The 21,022-nt window shown below is 38.7% G+C and overlaps 1 protein-coding gene across 2 annotated transcripts in view; it reads right to left on the bottom strand.

Annotated features, from left to right (window-relative positions):
- SESTD1 (SEC14 and spectrin domain containing 1) overlaps window positions 1-21,022 on the bottom strand; it is an 85,944-nt gene that overhangs the window by 48,194 nt on the left and 16,728 nt on the right. For both annotated transcript variants that reach the window (XM_060779882.2, XM_067471186.1), the window contains exons 3-4: window positions 10,952-11,032; window positions 1,316-1,424 (exon numbers count right to left, since the gene is read on the bottom strand). In XM_060779882.2, the coding sequence (XP_060635865.1) occupies window positions 1,316-1,424; window positions 10,952-11,006 (164 nt within the window). In that variant the 5' untranslated portion in view covers window positions 11,007-11,032. The remainder of the gene's footprint in view (window positions 1-1,315; window positions 1,425-10,951; window positions 11,033-21,022) is intronic.

Here is a 21,022-nt window from a genome sequence, read left to right as displayed (position 1 = left end):
AATTTTGAGGTCTTATTTGCACGTCCCACTTAGCCAGTCTGTGGCAATATTTATCCTTGTGCCCATATCTCATCTGTAAAATCACAATGACTTGCCTATCATGAGGACTACTGAGATTTTGTAGGCAAAGAGCTGTGCAAGCAATAAAAAACAGAAACAAAAGGACTAGGAGCTGGCTCCTGTTTCAGAAATGAATCTGGAAATCAATTGTTTCTGAACAAATGCAAAAGGTTTTCCCACTTTGACATAAAGAAATGCTCTTTTTAAAGATTTAGTTACTACTTCGATCATCTACAGTCTTTAATCCAAACAAAGACTATAAACCCTAGGATGTTCAGTACTGAGCCTTCAAAATATGATACATCAATTATGAACACCCCAACAGTATTATTTTAGTTTCTTTAAAAGGACAGCCTTTCTCTGATTTACACTGTGATAATGGGTTCTGATCTTCAGCTGAGTTTACATAAAGGACTAAACTCCTTTCTCTTCCTCCTCAGGCACAACTGCACTGAGAAATCTGGAAGCTTTCATGTATCTTTTAAACAAATCACATTTTATTGTTATATCTGAGTATAAACAAAACTGCAAGTCCTACCATGTGACTTGTTCTAACCAACCATACATAAGAGATACTATAATGTAGACTTTGTGCATAATGCTACATTATGGTTAAGCTAAAATGGAAATGAAAGCTTTCATTCTCCTCTGCACAGAGGAGGAATTCCTCTTCAAAGAGAAAGAAAGGAGGCATAGGAGGATGAGTTTTAAATACCACCTGTGTATATGCCATGTGTGTATGGAGAAGTATATCCAGCGCAATTTTCCTTTTCATCATTTGGAAGAGAGAACCAGAGGATGAATTCATACTACTACAGTGGTCCTCCTTCCTATCAAACAGGTTTTGCTTTAGGTTACATGTATTACTTGAAATTTCCTTTCAACGTCACTGTTTGAAAATTAATCTGCATCCCTGCTGTGCATTCTAACACTCTCAAAGTAATATAACATTCAGATTTGAAATGTTAGAACAGAACACTCCAGTACAACACATCTGTACTTCAGAACTAAGAAAGAGGTGATTCTAATCAGCAGGGTGCTCAAGGACATAAAGTGTTTTTTATTATTATTTCCTTGAGCTTTGTAAACAGTGTTTATGTTTGAGCCATGATTCACATTCCACATTAAGGCTTCTAGCTACCTCTTGTACCTCAATCCTCTCAAAGAAACATAATGAGATGTAATCAAGAAACATATTTTGTTTAGAAACACCATGATAATAGAAAATGTTTTCGAAGCACACTCAATGAGTCACCTTGGAATGCTGAGCAGGTAGTCCAAGGTGACACTCAGCTCATCCATATTCGTTTGTTCAAGGCATAATGGAATTGTCAGAATGAGGCCACTTCTTCGATCTTTCCCACCTGTAAAAGCATAAGAATAAGGTTTGCATTAGCAGAAGGGGAAACACCGAACTGTTTGTCATATTTATCATAATTGGCACTAAAACTTTTTAAAAGAATGAATTACATGCTACACTTATGAAAAATGCTGCATGTAGATTTAGTACAATGTGCCCATTTGGCCACAACAATATGTGACAAGAGACTAAAATAGACACAGTGTGTACTAGCATAATCACATGGCTTAAAATCAGGCTTAACTTCAGAGAGAGTTTTATTTAATTCTTCTGGAATACACAACCTACATTTCCAAAAGATAAGCCATTAAACCGATCACACAACAGATTCTGTTTTAGACACTGATTATGTACAGGTGAAACCTAGTAAGTGGAAAAGTTTTCAAGATTTTCCAAAAGAATTTTTTTTGTGGTTGCATTACATTGTCTTAATCTTCTAAAGTGCAAAATGCTTTTTTCTCAAATATAGGCTATAAATACCACACATATACATATACACATATACATAATTGATACCAAGATAAATATATAAACTATAATATGGGTTTACTAGCCAGCTATTTAAAAGTCTTGCACCTTGGATGAAAACACATCTATCAGTACAGTAATCTGCCTTTACTACCATTATTAACAATGAAAGACACTTGTTCTTGCTACAACTGAAAAAGCTACAGAACAGAGGTGTCAGAAGTTGTCTAGTAGATTGCACAAGAAGCATTTGAGACATGCTTAGAAATTTCACAGCTCCTTAGTCTCAAGCTTGTAAAGCTTCTCTGGTGGTGCCTGGAGTTCCCAGAAACCTTAAACTGCTTTTTGGGACATGCTTTCCTCCATTTGAGTCATTGAAACATAGAAGAAAGGTTAAGTTGATATGATACTCAAAAGGTAAGTGACAAAACACTGATTTGTTTCCTAGCTGTTTCCTAATTATTGTTATTGATCCAATTCTAAATCAAGGTGAGATGAGTTGAGCCATCATTAACTGTAAGCTTTCTATTAAAGTAAGCTGTTTCCTATAGTTGGGACCAAAATATCTTCGATGACTGGAAGCATCATAAAGCATACATCGGAAGAAAAATGATACTGTAGCCTGCTACATAAAATTCAGTGCTACTACAGTTGTAGAAGAACATAGATCTCTTCTTTACTAACCACTTAGGTCAGTCTATAACTGGTTTAGCAGAAATCAGTTTTGCTGTGTAGATGATTATATTGCCGTTTCTAGAACAGGTTTGAGGCCAGAAATGTGAATGTATTAATCATGGAAAGTGGCCTCCAACCAATTCCAGAATCCACAACTTGACAGCTGCTGAAGAATGCAGATTTTGATTCTCCATTTCCCAGCGAGATGTGCACCAGTGCTCCAGAGGCATACAAGGAGGAATCAGGAAGAGAAAGTAACAGTTAATGAATTGCCTGTCCCAGGGGTCAACTGGTCCCCTGTTGTACAGCCATGCTATTGGGGTGTTTTTGGTAGCCCCACACCTGCACAATACAAAATTTTACAAAGCACTTCAGGCACAGCCAGGTGTCTATGAAGTACTTCACATTCCACAAACCCAATTTCCCTGTGTGATGTGGCTTAACATCTGGGGTCTTTGTGCTCATAACTGGGCTTATCTTGGACTTTCCTTTTATTTTGCTTGAAGTGCTTTAAACTCTTTAACCCACACTGTAGCACACTTTGACAGCATTCATTATATCCAGCTATTATTTATTATTTATTTACTGTATTTGTATACCGCCTTTCTCAGCCTATCAGCTACCACAATCTTTCACAAGCTTCAAATTGCTTTATATGGTCTGTGTAGATATGCCCATAATATATTTACGCACATTTGAACTTCTTTAGTCCAATGGCTTTTTAATATTTATTTCTAGCCAACTGGGTCAAATTGATGCTAAAGAAGCTTTATATATAAGTACATTTTGTCAAGGTAACTGACACTTCTATACTGAAAATTTTATAATGAAAATGTACAGGAATAGTAACGAAGAATCAATTCTATTTCTACAATTATTTGGTCAGAGGTGTAACTTCATCAGAGTGTGAACATAGTAGTTCATTAGGCAACTTCCAATGGCAAATACAGAGAACAAAGAGCATTCCGTATGCTTTGCAACAGTTGATTTTGACATAATTGCAAACCAATTTATTGCACTTCAAAAAAAAAGGTTTCAATAACTTCAAAATAAGAACAATCAGACCTGTTTTTATATTTAAAACACCTCATTTCTGTTCACAGACAAATACAAATGCAAAGTCAGCAAAACGGAAGCAAAAGTGTGTATTCAAGTGTAATAATAATTTATTTATATTCTATCCTATCTCCCTAGGGGTACTCAGGGCGGATTCCAACATACAAAGGCAAACATTAAATGCCACCATAGAACAAACATAATATCGTGTATATTTCAGATCTTTATTTCACTTTCACTTGATGTGTTAGTTTTTGAGGAGCAAAACTTCAAAGAATCTTAAAACTTAACAGAACTGAGGAGAAAATGATTTTTTTCTGAAAAGGTCTGGAAGTGGCTGATTATCCATTTTCATTACATCTGGTATATTGTATGGATCTTGCCCTCAATTGCAGCCAAAAGTTACAATATGGATTTTACATGAAACCATTCGGTGAAGCCATGTGGAAATCTGGATAAAGATATGGGATGGGCACAATCAAAGAGTCAATATCTTCTTCACCAGGTTACAATCATTATTCCAGGTTAAAAATGGTCACTGCTGGCAATGACAACAGCATCTTATTGTTCTCTGTCTCCCAACAGCTATGTGAGGCAGACACAGCAGTGGTTCAGCTTGGCAAAGAATGCAGTAAGGGATGTGTGGTTGCCAGCTCTTCCTTTGTTTTTAATGATTTGCTTGCTTTCAATCCTATAAACAGAGGCAAATGAGGGAGGGGAGAGTGACTAGGCAATGACATTTCAAGGTGTCATCAATATGTTGATGACATGCAACTTTGCCTCTCTTTTCCATATTCTGATCTCAAGGAGGTGGTGCATAATTGTACTGGATTGCCTTAGATGATAATGGTTGTGAAAGTGGGATCAAATTATATATGTGAAGTGCCATGAGTTTTTTAAAATGTGCAATATGTAGAATGTTAAATACAATTTTGTGATCAATGATTTGTAATGAGTAATTTAGCAAAGACATCAAAAGTTGATTTCAAACATGAAAGCTGATTGTCTTATAAATGCAAAAAACAAGATTATCATCAGCATTCCACCTCCCAGGTTTAACACAGTCTGTTTTTTAAAAAAGGCAACAGCAAACACACTGGATGCACAACATCATTACAGTATTTTCTAAGTAATTTTCTCTCATTTAATGAATGTATGAGAAACTCTCCATTAATAGTGGTTCCCAAACTTTGGTCCTGCGGGTGTTTTAGACTTCAGTTTCCATAATCTCTCATTGTTGACCAAGCTGAATAGGGTTTTTTGGAGCTGAAGTCCAAAACACCTGCAAGACCAAAATTTGGGAACCACTAACCTAGAAGATATTTTAGTTTTATCAATTACATCCCTATACTGTCTTTATCTTGAATGGGAATCCCAATCCTTTGGAGCAAGCCTAGGAGGGGGGGGGGGAGCTGCAGGGGGAACAATTATAATACTTTCCCTCCCCAAACTGACTGGCAAAAAATTCCAGGATCAAAGAGCCATTCAATAGCGGAGGAACACTATCAGGTACAATCTGTGGTAAATGAATCCATCTGAGAACACCAACTGATGAGAAACTGCAGAACGGAAATCTTTCCTACCAGAACACTTCTTAGACTTTCTAACTTTCTACAGGAAGCAAGTTTTGTTGCAACACTCATACATAAACTCTGATCCCTACTTAGTGTCTTAAGTAGCATGGAATCATAGAACCAGTTGGAAGAGACCTCATGGGCCATCCAGTCCAACCCCCTGCCAAGGAGCAGGAAAATCGCATTCAAAGCACCCCCAACAGATGGCCATTCAGCTTCTGTTTAAAAGCTTCCAAAGAAGGAGCTTCCACCACATTCCAGGGCAGATAGTTCCACTGCTGAACAGCTCTCACAGTTAGGAGATTATTCCTAATGGTCAGGTAGAATCTCCTTTCCTGTAGTTTGAAGCCATTGTTCTGCATCCTAGTCTCCAGAGCAGCAGAAAACGAGCTTGCTCTCTCCTCCCTATGACTTCCCTTCACATATTTAATCATGTCTCCTCTTAACCTCCTCTTCTGCAGGCTAAACATGCCCAGCTCTTTAAGCCCCTTCTCATAGGGCTTGTTCTCCAGATCCTTGATCATTTTGTCGCTCTTCTCTAGACACATTCCAGCTTGTCAACATCTCCCTTCAATTGCGGTGCCCAGAATTGGACACAGTGTGATTCCAGGTGTGGTCTGAACAAGGTAGAATAGAGAGGTAGCATGACTTCCCTGGATCTAGACACTAGACTCCTATTTATGCAGGACAAATCCCATTGGCTTTTTAAGCTGCCGCATGACATTGTTGGCTCTGTTTAACTCATTATCTACGAGGATTCCAAGATCTTTTTCACATGTACTGCTATCAAGCCAGGCGTCCCCATTCTGTATCTTTGCTTTTCATTTTTTTTGCCTAAGTGGAGTATCTTGCATTTGTCTCTGCTGAACTTCATTTTGTTAGTTTTGGCCCATCTCTCTAATCTGTTCAGATCATTTTGAATTTTGCTTCTGTCTTCTGGAGTATTGACTATCCCTCCCAATTTGGTGTCACTTGCAAACTTGATGATCATGCCTTCTAAGCCTTCATCTAAGTCATTAATAAAGATCCTGAACAGGACTGGGCACAAGACAGAACCCTGCTTATGGCACTCCATTCGTCACTTTTTTCCAGGATGAAGAGGAAACATTGCTGAGCACCCTCTGGGTTCGTTCACTTAACCAATTACAGATCCACCTTACTGCAGTTTGAAGTTCCTCATATCACTGGCAATAATGGCAAAGGGTTGGCTAGTTTCTAAACATGATGAATTTAAACAGAGAGCTGAGAAGTTCTCTTGCACTGAAAATCTATTCTTACAATGGGGAAAAAATCCAGTGAAATAATCCTGAGATTTTTTCCGGTTAAGCTCTAAGTCATAAACATCAGTAACTGAGAGAGCTTGCCTTTACCTCCACTGCTTCCAGAGAACAGGAATTTAATCAACAGTAAACAGCAGGTGCAGGAAGAGGAAATGACTATGCATTGTTCAAAATAATAAGATCATATTGATCCTATAACTTGAAACAGCTAAACATGCTAAAGGAAATAGTATTTGCCTTCCACTTATTGTACATCTTGCAATCATAATTGTTTTCCTTTTCAATGTGTGTTTGTTTGTACAACGAGACAAAAACTAGACTTTCTTTTTTAGATTATTTTTGAGCAGAGTGCAAGAAGTCAAGGAAGGATAAAAATACAAAGCTTGACACTGTGTTGGGGCTTCTTTTGTAAGAATTATTCTAAAATTTCCCCACAAAAGGAAGGGGGATGTGTTGAACAGTGGCCCTGCATTCAGATTAGACATGTATGTAATAGCCTGGATCCAAATGCTGGCTTTGTGTGAGCAAAAAGGATTTCTAAGATGCAAAGCAGAAAAGTCTCAATGATTCACTTTGCCCTCTGAAATCCCTTATACCTCCAAATAGCAGCTACAAACGACTGAAGATACTATTAGTCCATTGTGGCCCTTCCAGACAGGCCCTATATCCCAGGATCTGATCCCAGGTTTTCTGTTTCTCTCAGATTATCTGGTAGTGCAGACTCGTATAATCCAGTTTAAAGCAGAAAATCTGGGATCCGATCCTTGGATAAAGGGCCTGCCTGGAAGGGCCCTGCGGGGCACAGAAAGCTTCAGCACAGAGAATCAGAAAGGCCCGCTGGTACCCACTCCCCATTGGAGTCAAGAAGAATATTGGCCAAGAGAAGACAAAAACAGAGCTGGTTTTTCCAGTCAGATGTTTCCATCAGTTGAAACGTTTCATGGTTGGAATGAAAATGATTGCCAGAAAACTATATATTTAATGCCTGCCAGGAAAAGGTGCCGTAAAAATGTCTTTGGCAGGAAAGAAAGCTGCCCTGCTGCTTATTTATTTCCTCTGCTCTATTATGTTCCTCATCTTTTGTGAACATTATTAAACAAGAGTCATTATTCAATTATAACAAATCAGCTTCCGTCACTGTTTATTTACTGTGCGGGTTTTAAAGGCAATACAATTATGTCTCGCTATAAAAGAGAGGATTCTTTTGTAATGAAATGCTTGCTTCTAAGAAGCAACTTCAAGTATAAAATCAGCAAAATGCTACAGGAATCTTTCTTTTTCCTGCTCCACGCAAAGGACATAAACAATTCCACTGGAGGTCAATACAGCCCCCTTATTCTGGTTCATTCATTCATTCAATATAAGGCAGCAGTGGGGAGAATGTGTAGCTTGCTATACGTTGCTGGGTTGCTACTCACATCATCTCTCACCACCAGCCACGTTGGATGGAGCAAATTGGAGTGGCAATCAGTAGAAATTGGAAGGTTGTATTTTCCTTCTCTCTACTGTCTTCATTCCATATCTTACTCATACTTTGTATCTCTATCTAGCATCAGGAGCCAGGCTTTAGCACAGCAGGTTAAACCACCTGCTGTAGCCAATCTTGTCAGTTGAAAGGCTGCCAGTTCAAAGCCCAGGTCAGGGGAAGCTCCTGGTCTTTAGCTCAGTTTCCACCTACCTAATGGTTCAACAGCAAATGTAAGTAGATAAATAGGTACCGCTTTTTTAAAAGTGGGGAGGTATTCTGAGGCATCCATTAAGGAATGACAGTGATTCAATCCAAAAAGGAGGAATTTACGAACAAGCTCTTTGATAAGAAGATGGAGTGGCAACACCCCCCATGGCCGGAATTGAGCACAACACTTTCCAAGATGCCAAAAGATAGGGAAATTCTGTATGTATGTATGTGTGTATGTGTGTGTGTGTATATATATATACACACACACACATGTGTGTGTACACACGTATCTTATCTATGTATAATTGTCTAATTTTGTATACAATGGCACTGAATGCTTATCTCATATGTATGTTCTGTGATTCACCCTGTGTCCCCTTTGGGGTGAGAAGGGCAAAATACAAATACTGTAATACACATATAATAAAAGTGAAAAATGTGTGTGTAGGTGACAGACAGCCTCCCACCTCCACAAACAGGCTATGGTTCCAAGTGCTGAGAAAGTTTCCAAAGGCACTTCCTCAACTGACACTGCAGGTTATAGTGAGCGTCATGAACGTGTAGCCCAAATGCTGCCAATGTCCTCCCCAAACACTAATCACCCAAGGAATGCTTTCATTTCAGGACAATTTCATCCTAGATTTGATGTGTTTCCTCCACCACAGGCAGGCATCCCAGGGTTCCTTGTGTGGAATTTGCATGACCCTGCCCACTGCCTCTCCCTTAACCCTTTCCTATGGCACACAGCAAACACAAAGAGGAATTGATCAGCAACTGAACAAGCTGGAGAGGTTTGGAGGACTGACTCAACAGGATGGAAGTTGTAGTTCACCCTGCATCAAGGCAGAGTACTGTGACCCCCTTTGATAATGGACCTGAAGAACATTTGGAATGCAGAACCATGATCAGGTTTTGGGGCACTGACCTTGATTTATCGCAGCCAACAACAGATCTGGACCAAACTTGGCACACTGACCCAACATAGCCAACTGTGCATACTGGCAAGATTTGAGTGTGATTGCCATGGGAATCTGGGAGTTGTAGTTCTCCCTTATCCAGAGAGCACTGAACCCAGCCGACAACAGATCTGGACCAAACTTGGCACACAGAACCAACAAGGGCAACTGTGATTACTGGCTGGGTTTGTGGGTGGTTGCCCTGGGAATCTGGGAATTGTCGTTCACCCTTACCTAGATATCACTAAACCCAGCTGATATCAGATCTCCACCACACTTGGCACACAGGCCCAACATGGCCACCTTTGAATAATGGCAGGAGTTGGGAAGGATTGACCCACAATTCTGGGAATTGTAGTTCACCCACATCCTTATGCATATTCTATTGCAAGCATTCATAAAAAAACAAAAGACTGGCTTTTTCTAATAAATAGTGTTAGGCATTACCAAACTGATATTACCAAACTTCAAAAAAACAACAATGCCTTTCTCAAATAACCAGGGTACCACCAGGTCTCCAAGGTAGTAATAAATAAATCACATCTATTTCAGCCACAAATACTTCAAGAAAGGTTGCACAGACCATAGTCTAGATCTTCTGGCAATGTAACATGGCCAAAGTGCAGTGGAAAATGACTGACAAGGCATAAATGGTACACTAATTTTTAGCAATGCAGTTTTAGAGTATATTCTTCAAATGATGTCTGGTTATGAGAAAGAACATTATTTTTGAGTTACATTTAGAACCACAGCTCATTTATGAGTCAATGCCTCAGAGAAATAGTGATATTGTGCCCTCTTACCAATGAACAAATCCCCAAGTATGAGGCAAACCTAGAGGAGGATTGGGAGGTATGATTCCAATGTAACAGATGCTAAATAGGGATCACATTCAAATAAGGTACTTAATAATATATATTTGGTTCTAAAGATGACAAGAAAGCCCTTTGTGGTTGCTCAGCAGAAATTATTAGGAACAAAGCTTCCATTATTAAAGGAAACCTGCTTAAAACACTCCTCCTCCACAACAAAGTGGGAAATTGGGCAGACAGCCAACTCTCCAGGGTCCAGCTTTGATTTCAAAATGTATGAAATGCTAACTAAAAAGCTGAACCTTTTAAAATGATAGTAAACTACTATCAACAAAAGAGCATGAAAGTAGTTTTGTTTGAAGTGTAGTCAAAAGAGCAAAAGACTATGTTAAAATGGCCCCCCACACTTTTATAATGAATTATTCACAAGGAAATATGCAACTTCTTGAGTTCAGATTTATTCAGCATTTTCAGCAAAGTAAAACATAACAAACTGTGTATGCAAAATTTGAATAGATAAATCTGGAGAGAAACCTGAACACCCTGAATATTATAGTAATTTATAGTCTTTGCACTTTAGAAGGAATCACATGTTGCTAAAGATGAAAAACAAAAATTCAAACTGGCATATGTGGAATTTCTATGTATTTGTGTGACTTAACAAGAAGGACTCCCCCCCCCCCCCATGTCACAAAGGGTTAAACCCTTGTGCCAGGAGACTGAAGACGAACAGGTCGGAGTTTCGAATCTGGGAACAGCGCGGATGAGCTCTCATTGTTAGCTCCAGCTCCCCATGCAGGGACATGAGAGAAGCCTCCCACAAGGATGGTAACGTCCAGGAGTCCCCTGAGCAACATATTTGCAGATGGCCAATTCTCTCATACCAGAAGTGACTTGCAGTTTCTCAAGTCTCTCCTGACATGGGGAGAAAAAAAAACAAGAAGGAAGGGACGGGGGCAACCAGGTAACAGCTCAATAATTCAATTTGTCCAAACACAACAAGTTAAAAAAGTAAAATCACAGGAACTCTACCTGAAAGGAAAGCCAACTTTTTCTTCAGAATCGGTAATATTACCGTAGCATCCATCTTGCCTTTTGTTAACTTTCAAAGCTCTGAAATACAAGATAGTATTGCAGTGTGTTAGCCAAGGGAAGTACATTTTCTGTGATCTAAAAATGATATTTACGGTTTGTGACAACAAAGGTTCACAGTTGTTTTCTGGAGAAAAATTACAAAATGCATAATAAAGAAAGTGTGGCATGACTATATAGTAGTGTCCTTCTAAAATCACTTACAAATTTCAATTACAAGTTCCGGTGTTTCCTCCACTACAAACTCCTACCTGTTATAATCAGTTCCTTTTTTGCACTGTAAAAACATGACTTGTTCAATGTTTCCCACTTTAGTATTTTCCTTGTCTGTTCAGTGTCACATTTTTGCTTGTGAGGGAGGCTCAATAGCTCTCCTTCAAAAATCAGCAGCTTGTTCAGAAGTATGACACCCACAAGTATATCAACATTAGGATAACATTATTTTGAAATACTCCCTCGCTCTGCTTTGGTAACTTACACAAATCCAGTAGTGTCTTCTAGTAATGCTTTAAATGACTATAAAATTTGATTTCACAGCATTCTTAATAAATTACAGTTATTCCAAAACAAAATAAAAACTAATACTCAGTTGCTCTTATCATCCTCTCTACTCTCACCCTAATTATATTTGGAAGCTACAGCTTGTTATACTACAGCTCATATCCACAATACCTAATTTTTAGTATTGAGGGCTTTTGTTTTCACTTATGTAACAGTCAAAATTTAGCCACCCCAACCTGGTACTACAGGTAGTCCCTGAGTTACAAACATCCGACTTACAAGCAGCTCACAGTTAAGAATGGGGGCGAGACAACAGGAAATGAGAGAAATCTACCCCTCAAGAAGGTAAATTCGCTCCTGAAAGAGTTATCATGGGGAAAAGGAGGTCTCCACTGAAGCTTTAACACCAATCCTTGTTTCCACAAGAAGTAAAGTTTTCAAAATCCAATTCTCACAGGGACAGAAAGTGAGGTGAAATCTTCTGAAAAGGATCACAGACAGTAAAAGAAACACTACCGGGGTGTTAACTCTTCTCTATGCTATCCGAAGATGACACCATAATACTGTAGTTAATGTAGTTGACAAATCCGCATGTATATGTGTGTGTGGTATTACACTTAAAAACGTACCAGTTCCAACTTACATACAAGTTCAACTTAAGATCAAGCCTACAGAACCCATCTTGTTCATAAGTTGGTGACTGTCTGTACTTAGATGGCTTTGGGTTGTAAATCTTATAATCCCTGACCACTGGTAGTGCAGATAGGGGATGGGGATGAAGAGTATAAAAGGGTGGTAGTGGGGAGAAAGTGTTTAATTTTTATCCCACATGGGAGTAAACACAACTTACCCTATATACTAATGTAAAAGCCTAGATTTTTTTGACAAAAAATTAAACTCAAAAGCCCAGGTCGACTTATCCACAGGTCAATGTGACTATCCTCACCCTTATTTTAAAAAGGGATCACATAAAAGAAGCTCTAACCCGCCTTATTTTCTTTCCCATTGGACCTCTTTGGATTGACTGCAGCATCTCCAAGACAGTATTCAAGTTTTTGCCTTGCTACAGAATGAACTTGGACTTTTCATGGGTCTTATCATATAATTTTGCCCTTAAAACCTGCCTTCGACTTATACACAACACCGGTTCATACATGAGGAGAAATAGTTGTTATATACTTTCAGGAATTAAGCTTTATAGCAACCTGTTTTCCCCACAGCCTTATCCCCACCACTAAATAAATACATAGACGTCTGTTACCATTCTCCTTGCCCCACATTTCCATAAAGCTTTCTCCCTTATTGTCTCTTCTGTTTCGTGTATCTCTAAACAACATGAATGAACTTTGCTGGAGGCACTTAAGCTCTGCTGAATACATATAAAAATCCTGCAGCTTTTGCTTTTAATTCTACCGTTACTTATTTGTGCTTGTATAGAATAAGAAGCCTCAGGTTCAAGTAAGAAAGGAAAATGTTTCAATTTGCATGTTTGTTAACCAAGGGCAAAATACCTATTAGGAACATATACGTGTTTCATGCACATATAAGTCTATAACTGAGCAGTTTTGTTTCAAACTAGTCACAAGGCGGTCAAATCAAACTCGTTTAAATTCTATAGATGAGGAAGGGTCCCTTTCCAATTTGGAAAATGATTATACAACCATTTGGGACAGTCATATTCAATATAGGACTGGAAGTACCAAAATGCAATGTACAAAAGTACTGTAACTCAAAGCTTTCAAAGGGTGTGTTATGACATATTACTGTGTCAGCTGCACTGAGTAGATGTGTTGTGTAACTATAATAAAAATGACAAAAAAATCTTGGAAATGTATGTTTATCTCACAAATCATAAATTTCCAGATATTTGATGCCATGCCTAGTTTGGAATGACAGCCAGCCTTCCACATTTGTGGGTTTTGTGGATTGGATTATTCACAGATTAATATGGTCTCTATGGAAATCCTTAGATCCTCCAGCCAACTCTAAGGCCAACGTCCACCAGAGGTTGACAATAGAGTCGCACTGTAGGACCCAGATATGTGTTCCCTCACATTAACAAGTGTTTTTATTCACTTTTCCCCACTTTCATGGGGGTCCTGTGTTTCTAACACCAGTGAAATGTGGAGGGCTGACTGTGATGAAACTTATTTTTAGCACTGTCATGTTTTTCCCATTATAGAATCACTAGCACCCTTTTAAAACAGTTCCTCGTGTAGGGAAAATATATGAATGCATCACTAGCAACATTGGTTGTAGAACAAAAGATATTTCAGAAATCAGATTAACATTGTTTTGATTGTAATAAGGTTTATACAACAAATTCCACATCAACGAAAAGCTAAGAAGCTTCAAATTCTGGCCATATAAAACACTAATATCTTCAGTAGTGCCTCAAATAAATATTTATTTTCCCATTGCTTGGTGAAATGAAATAGAACACGATAAAAAGCAAACTCTTATTTTTCACAAGATCAAAACTTGTGACGTTCATGGTTCCAGTCCTCATTCACTTATTAATCTTAGTAGATGAGTATGTGTCAATCTCTTTTAGCTTAATCTATTCTAGAGGCTAACTGTGAGGATAACGTACGGATAAGAACCACATATATCACCTTGAGCTAGTAGTGGAAAAAAGCAATATATAAGTTTAACTAAGAGACAAACAAATAAATAAATACTCAATTCTCCCCCAAAGTTCTGGATGTGAATCTGCCATCAATCCCATTCCCTAAAATGTTACACTAAATTCATCTGACATTTAAAAAAGTGAACATAATCTAAGTGTGCATGTGATCCAGATCCAGTTCTCCACCACAATGTGAGGGTAAAGGCAAATCTGTGCCTAAACAACCCAGTCCTGACAAAAATCCTTCTCCTGTCACCTTGGGTGCCCTTTATGCTAAAGGTAAGCTGTGACTGGTGCTCATCTGAACTAGACAGCCAAGCAAGAAGTCTCCAAATTCCAAGGCATATCTGCAATTCAGCTTTAGAAAGCCCAAAGTTGGCATCCAGTACAGAGGAACTAACTTCCTGAAACTATTATTTTAATAAAAGATCAGACTTCAGAGAACAGTATGAAAGTTTTAAATCCTTCAGCTAATGAAACTTCAAGAATGGAGACAGGCTTCTAGTGGTCAAAGTAAAATAATGTCACATTCCTTCACATTTCTGATGTAGTCTATATACCTTCTATCTTTTGAGATGCAGCTGACCATTTAACTTAGTGTGAGCAACATGTTGTGGTCTAGCGGTCACACATGTTCCCTACTGCAGAACTTCTTAAACTTTTTCCACTTGCGACCCTTTTCCTCCCGAGAAAGTTTTCCATGACCCTGGATATATAGGTATATAAAACAGGTATAAAAATCAAACATTTACTAAATCGGCAAGGCTGATTTTTCTTTTTGTGGAGGACAGCTGAAGCATTTTCTGCAGAGTATACTGTAAACACTACACATTGTTGCTAACAGATGGGTGAAAATGGGTGACTTTTAGAATTTTTTTACTCTTGCTAATTTTTAGTTTTTTAATTTTTTTACTCTTGCTAATTTTTAGGAAATAGAGGGAGAAAATGTGGAGGCCGTGACAAACTTTGTATTTCTAGGTGCAAAGATTACTGCAGACGCAGACTGTGGCCAGGAAATCAGAAGACGCTTACTTCTTGGGAGGAGAGCAATGTCCAGTCTCGATAAAATAGTAGAGACATCACTCTGGCAACAAAGATCCGCCTAGTCAAAGCCATGGTATTCCCTGTAGTAACCTACGGATGTGAGAGCTGGACCTTAGGGAAGGCTGAGCGAAGGAAGATAGATGCTTTTGAACTGTGGTGTTGGAGGAATGTTCTGAGAGTGCCTTGGACTGCGAGAAGATCCAACCAGTCCATCCTCCAGGAAATAAAGCTCGACTGCTCATTGGAGGGAAGGATACTAGAGACAAAGTTGAAGTACTTTGGCCACATCATGAGGAGACAGCAAAGCCTAGAGAAGACAATTATGCTGGGGAAAGTGGAAGGCAAAAGGAAGAGGGGCCGACCAAGGGCAAGATGGATGGATGGCATCCTTGAAGTGACTGGACTGACCCTGAAGGAGCTGGGGGTGGTGACGGCCGACAGGGAGCTCTGGCGTGGGCTGGTCCATGAGGTCACGAAGAGTCGGAGACGACTGAACGAATGAACAACAATTTTTAGGGACCCTAACACTGAGCTAAGGGGGGCCCATTTGGGGTCAGGAGCCAAAAAGGCAATGCTTCCCCAACCAGATTTGACAAATGTGTCTCGTAGGCTCCAGACTGTAAAGATAATATGCCAGGTTGTCAACATGACTGAAGTGCAGAAGAAACTGCTTCTTTAAAGTTGAATGATTGGAAGTTACATCTAATTTGATGGGTTTTTCCCCCCAAAAAGGCCTTCTGACAAGATTGCCAGGTAGGTTATAAAGGACATCCCTTCTTTGAGGTCTTGGAAGCTTATCCTTTATACAAAGCTGACAGGTGTCCTTTATTGTAGACTGGTCGATTTTAAAAATGTAGTTTTTGGTGCAAGTTCTTCACAAAGGCAATGTTTTATAAATGTAATTTATAATTATGAACAATGTGACACATTAGGATATCCATATACATGGGACCAGTATTTGTGGTTTAATTGATCCATGTCTGACCAAATATGTCCTTTCTAAGCATTTTCGAAGTCTTCCAGGATGAAAGCTTAGGCCATGTGCTTGAGGGGCAGAGGTTCAGCTAGGTCACGTGACCTTTTTGGGGGCAGAGCTAGTAGAAGAGGCCAAAGATGGAAGAAGCAGGAGGTGAGCTGTGCTTGGCAAAACCAGTTTTAACAGCATTCAATCTCTAAATAAAGCAAAGGAGGAAAAAAGTGAGGTGTTTTGAAGAGAGGGGATAGGAATTCTGGATGAAGTTCCTACTTTTAAACTTAATTACCCAATTATAGAGCATGGAGAAGAAGCTGCGGTCATCTGTAGGACTGTGGAATGTTTGTCACACACCTGGCAAACGACATCATGAATAAATGCAAACAGGTTGCTTCAATGGAAGAGAAGATCCAGCAACTTGCTACATTTCAGGACATGAGGGAACTCAAATTCTTGTAGACACAGCCCAGCAAACCATTTTAGATGCACAATGCACAGAAGATGAACATGTAAAGTTTGGCTATGAGGAGGTCATGCCGATGATTGGGGGAATATCACACTTAGGAGGAGGCGGAAGACAAGGCATCGTTTTGTGAATCTGGAGTTACACAATCAATTCAAAGTTTTCTACTCAGAAACAGATGAGGAAGTAGAACATGTTGGGGAGGAGGAGAGCTTCTTAGATACAACTGAGTGGGCGAATGTATGTGGGATGTTTCTGGGGAGGAGGACAGTTCACAAATACAGAATCTGGAATTAAAGAATAAAGTAGAGGCTCTTTCTCCAATCATAGACAATGCGGAACAAGAACACACCAAGAAGGAACATCTTAAAGAGCTGGGTATGTTTAGCCTGCAGAAGAGAAGGTTGAAAAGACACATGATATCCATGTTTAAATATTTTAAAGGATATCCTAAGGAAGAAGGAGCAGCTTATTTTTGCTGAGCCGGAGACTCACTTAAAAACAATACAATAATTAAAATGAAGAACAATTTTAACAAATATAAATTTATTAGTATTTCAATGGTAAGTGTGGGCCTGCTTTTGGCTGATGAGATAGGATTGTTGTTGTTGTTTGCTTTTGAGTCGTTACAGATTTAGGTTGAATCTGTAACGACTCAGCGAGGGCCAGGTAAGTGACCTTGGAGGGCCGCATTCTGCCCCCGGGCCATAGTTTGAGGACCTCTGATTTAGACTGTCTCTTATTGTTATTTTGAAAACCTAACAACACCATTCAGTCTAAAATGGCCTGGGAAGAGGATCTAGCCTAGAAAGCCTTTTTCAGTTAAAAATTGGGGGTTGTGGGGAACCACACTGGGACCCCAAGGGACTACATGCAGTCCGTGTCTTACAATCCTCCTCCCCATTTAAATTCTGATTACTGATTCCTATACAATTATGATTTCTATACAGTTTTTCATCTCTAATTCTCTGACACTTTTTCAATGGCAGTTTATGATGCAAAAATGCACATGCTGTTCAAACTGATTTTTAATTGCTGAGCATATATTGAACGGCTTAATTTCACTCAGAAAATGTTATACTGTACAGTAATTGTTTCTACTGCCCTTTACCACACAAAAATAGCTCAGTTCCCAGAATGAAGTTCACATTTATATTTGCATAACTGGCTTAGGTAATAATTGATTGCAATTGTTTTGGAACAATTACTCCACTTTTCATAATTAGCTTAAATCCATTTCTTCCTTCAGCAGTAATAAATTACTACTTTCAAATGTACTTGGACTATGTTTTATTGGCCAAGTAAGTCTTTCTTTCTCCCAATGCCTGCCAAAATGACAATACAGGATTTTCATAAGGAAATTTTCCTCCTAAAATAGAGTCTTATATTTGATTTTTCAAGTTCTCTACTAGTTATAGAGGAACAAGATCCTGGGAAGGCATATGAAAAACGTTCTTGTACAACGATAAGCATCGGCACACAGTTTCTGGGATGTGTCAGAACTTGGCATTTTTAGAAGTGATACAATAAAGGTAGAGTATCCCTTACACAAAATGCCTGGGACTAAAATGTATCTTGGAGATGGGACGCAAGAGTAAGCAGACCTTCAAACAGTGAGAGCTGGAACATCTCAGGAATATTTAGGTGTTTCATTTGTTCATACTCTCTGTTCAGGTTTGCCAGAGATTAGAAACCTTACAGACATCAAGATATTTTATTCCTCTCTCTCTCTCTCTCTCTATATATATATATATATAGAGAGAGAGAGAGGAATACACACACACACACACAAATATCATATGTGTGTGTGTGATGCTTGTTTTTTATTAGTTGTATCATGGAAAAATTCATGGCATATTGCAGTACTGTATCTTCTGCCTTTGATTTTCTGTCCTTTCCTTCTGTTTCCATTATGTTGATTTTCTGCTTTTAATATTCTGTACCTGCTGCATTTGATTGCTTGTTTCCAAAGTATTTGGTTATGAAGGAATATTTAGCACAGGTTGAACATCGCTTATCTGGAATTATGAAATCCAAAATACGCCAAAATCCAAAACTGTCCACCTGGCTAACTGAGATCATGACACATTTGCTCTCTGATGGTTCAGTACATACAAACTTCGTGCCCTACGCAAAGTTATTTAAAATATTGCATAAAATTATTTTCAAGCTATGTGAATGGAGTGTTTGTTAAGAATAAATAAATTTTATGTTTTTACAAATGGACAAATATATTCCTTCGGTGCTTCAGATATTGAATTTTACTTCAAATAAGAATATAGCAATTACTAGACATCATCAGCAATGGTGCTTGTTATGCAAAAAATCCAAGTCCAAACCTCTAAATCAAATGTGAATTCAATCAGTGATTTCACTTGGGGGGGGGGGGCAGTAATAAAACACAGTGAGTTGTAGATACTTGAACATATGAATTGAGGCTTATTATGGGATAGTTTAAGTTAGAAATTCCTCAGAAAAACACATCTTTCATGAAACCAAACAAAGTATTACAGAAGTTACAGAAAAACCACTTTGGTTAGGAATGTTTCAGGAGATTTCAGTGCCAGCAGCCTTTCAGAGGAAGCTATTTAGCTGCTCTATCAAATCACTTAAATGTCTACTCAATCGTCATTTAAGTCACAAATGCAATAATAAGAAATATATGTTATCTTATTTTAAAACTGGAGCCCCCAGTGGTGAAGTGGGTTAAACCACTGAACTGATTAATTTGCTGACCAAAAGGTCATCGCTTCGAATCCGGTGAGCTCCTGCTGTTAGCCCCAGCTTCTGCCAAACTAGCAGTTCAAAAACATGCAAATGTGAGTAGATAAATAGGTACCGCTCCAGTGGGAAGGTAATGGCACTCCATGCAGTCATGCCGGCCACATGACCTTGGGGGTGTCTACGGGCAGCAACAGCTCTTCGGCTTAGAAATGGAAATGAGCACCAACCCCCAGAGTCAGACACGACAAGACTTAATGTCAGGGGAAAACCTTGAACTTTACCTATTTTAAAACTAGCTGGAATGTAACTAACCTGGAAGGGTTTGTCTGGAAAATTAGTAAAAAGATATATAAATTAAATAATACCACATTAGGCATGCTTACTGAAACCTAAGACCTTTTCTTCCACAGAGTAGCAGACCAACATCTTATGCTCACATAGTTTGGAAAAAGTGGAGTATAAATTAAATAATAAACAGAATAAAAATAGGTATGCCTCCTTCTCATCCTGGTCATACTCATTTGCCTGTTTCAGACACTCTGGTTTATAACTTGAGTTTTTCCTACCCACAACCATAAAATGATCAGAAGTTCAAAAAAGATTCAGAAGATCCACATTTTTTTCCTCTTGACATTAACAAAAAGTTTTCCATTTAAATAATAATTACAAGCCAGAATGGTGTACTGATTTGAGTGTTCGACTATGACTCTGGTGAGCAGGGTTCAATTCCCCACTCAGCCATGGAAACTTGTTGCATGACCTTGGGTGAGTCACACTCTTATCCCTAGAAAACCCTGTAATAGTTGGCCTTAGAGTCACCCTAAATTGGAAATGACTTGACTGCACACGCAACAATTACAATACAAAGATGAAAATTAGGGGAAAAAAGCTGGATTTCTTTTCAGTAGCCTATTTTTCTGTCAAAGGGAAAAAGTGTTCTTGCGGAATGAAACCATAACCATATAAGAGCACGCTGCTGGTCCCGTAATGGCTCTTCAGGCCACATTCTTTGAACATCTGTCTTGAATTGCTTCTAATGCATTTGAGAGATGCTGCTGCAAACTGTACAAATCAGCAGAGCACTTTTCTTCTCTCCAGCATAGTCACAAAACTGAATTCTCAGCAGCTTTTGAACTTTACAACACAGGGGTGGAAGCCGTGGTAGGCTTAAGGAGCATTTTTTAGCATCTGGTAACCTCTGTGTGATAAAGGGTCTGCTAAAAAATACCCAAGAGGAAGAAGTACCATTTCTGGTTTTGAAAATGCAAAGTTTTCTGATGTCATTCAACCCTTGGAGACTTTCTGGGAAGACAATTTCTCCAAAAAAGGTAGAGAGGGCCTGGGACAAGTAAGAGTTGTGTCTTGTATTCTTTGTCCATGCTTTATTTTTATATCTAGAGAGGTCATTGAAGAATTTTAATCTCAGAATAAACCTGTGACATGGGATAGATACAAACACAGAGTGATGGTTTTGCTGAACTTTTATCTGATTCCTCAAATGGGTGTGATGCAATACCTTTTTTTTTACTGGAAACACCGAGTAGGTGAGAGAAATGATTTACTGATACAGTCTATTTAAAATATGTTTTGTGGGTGTTTTAAAGATAAAATTGGCCCCTGGTGCCCATCTGTGAAACGGATTTGGGAACTACAGAGAGGGAAATTGCAGAAAAGCAC

This window comes from Anolis sagrei, chromosome 1 (genome assembly GCF_037176765.1).
Source record: "Anolis sagrei isolate rAnoSag1 chromosome 1, rAnoSag1.mat, whole genome shotgun sequence".
NCBI lineage: Eukaryota > Metazoa > Chordata > Lepidosauria > Squamata > Dactyloidae > Anolis > Anolis sagrei.
Note: the sequence above shows the minus strand (reverse complement) of the source record. Positions and strands in the feature narration are given on the sequence as shown.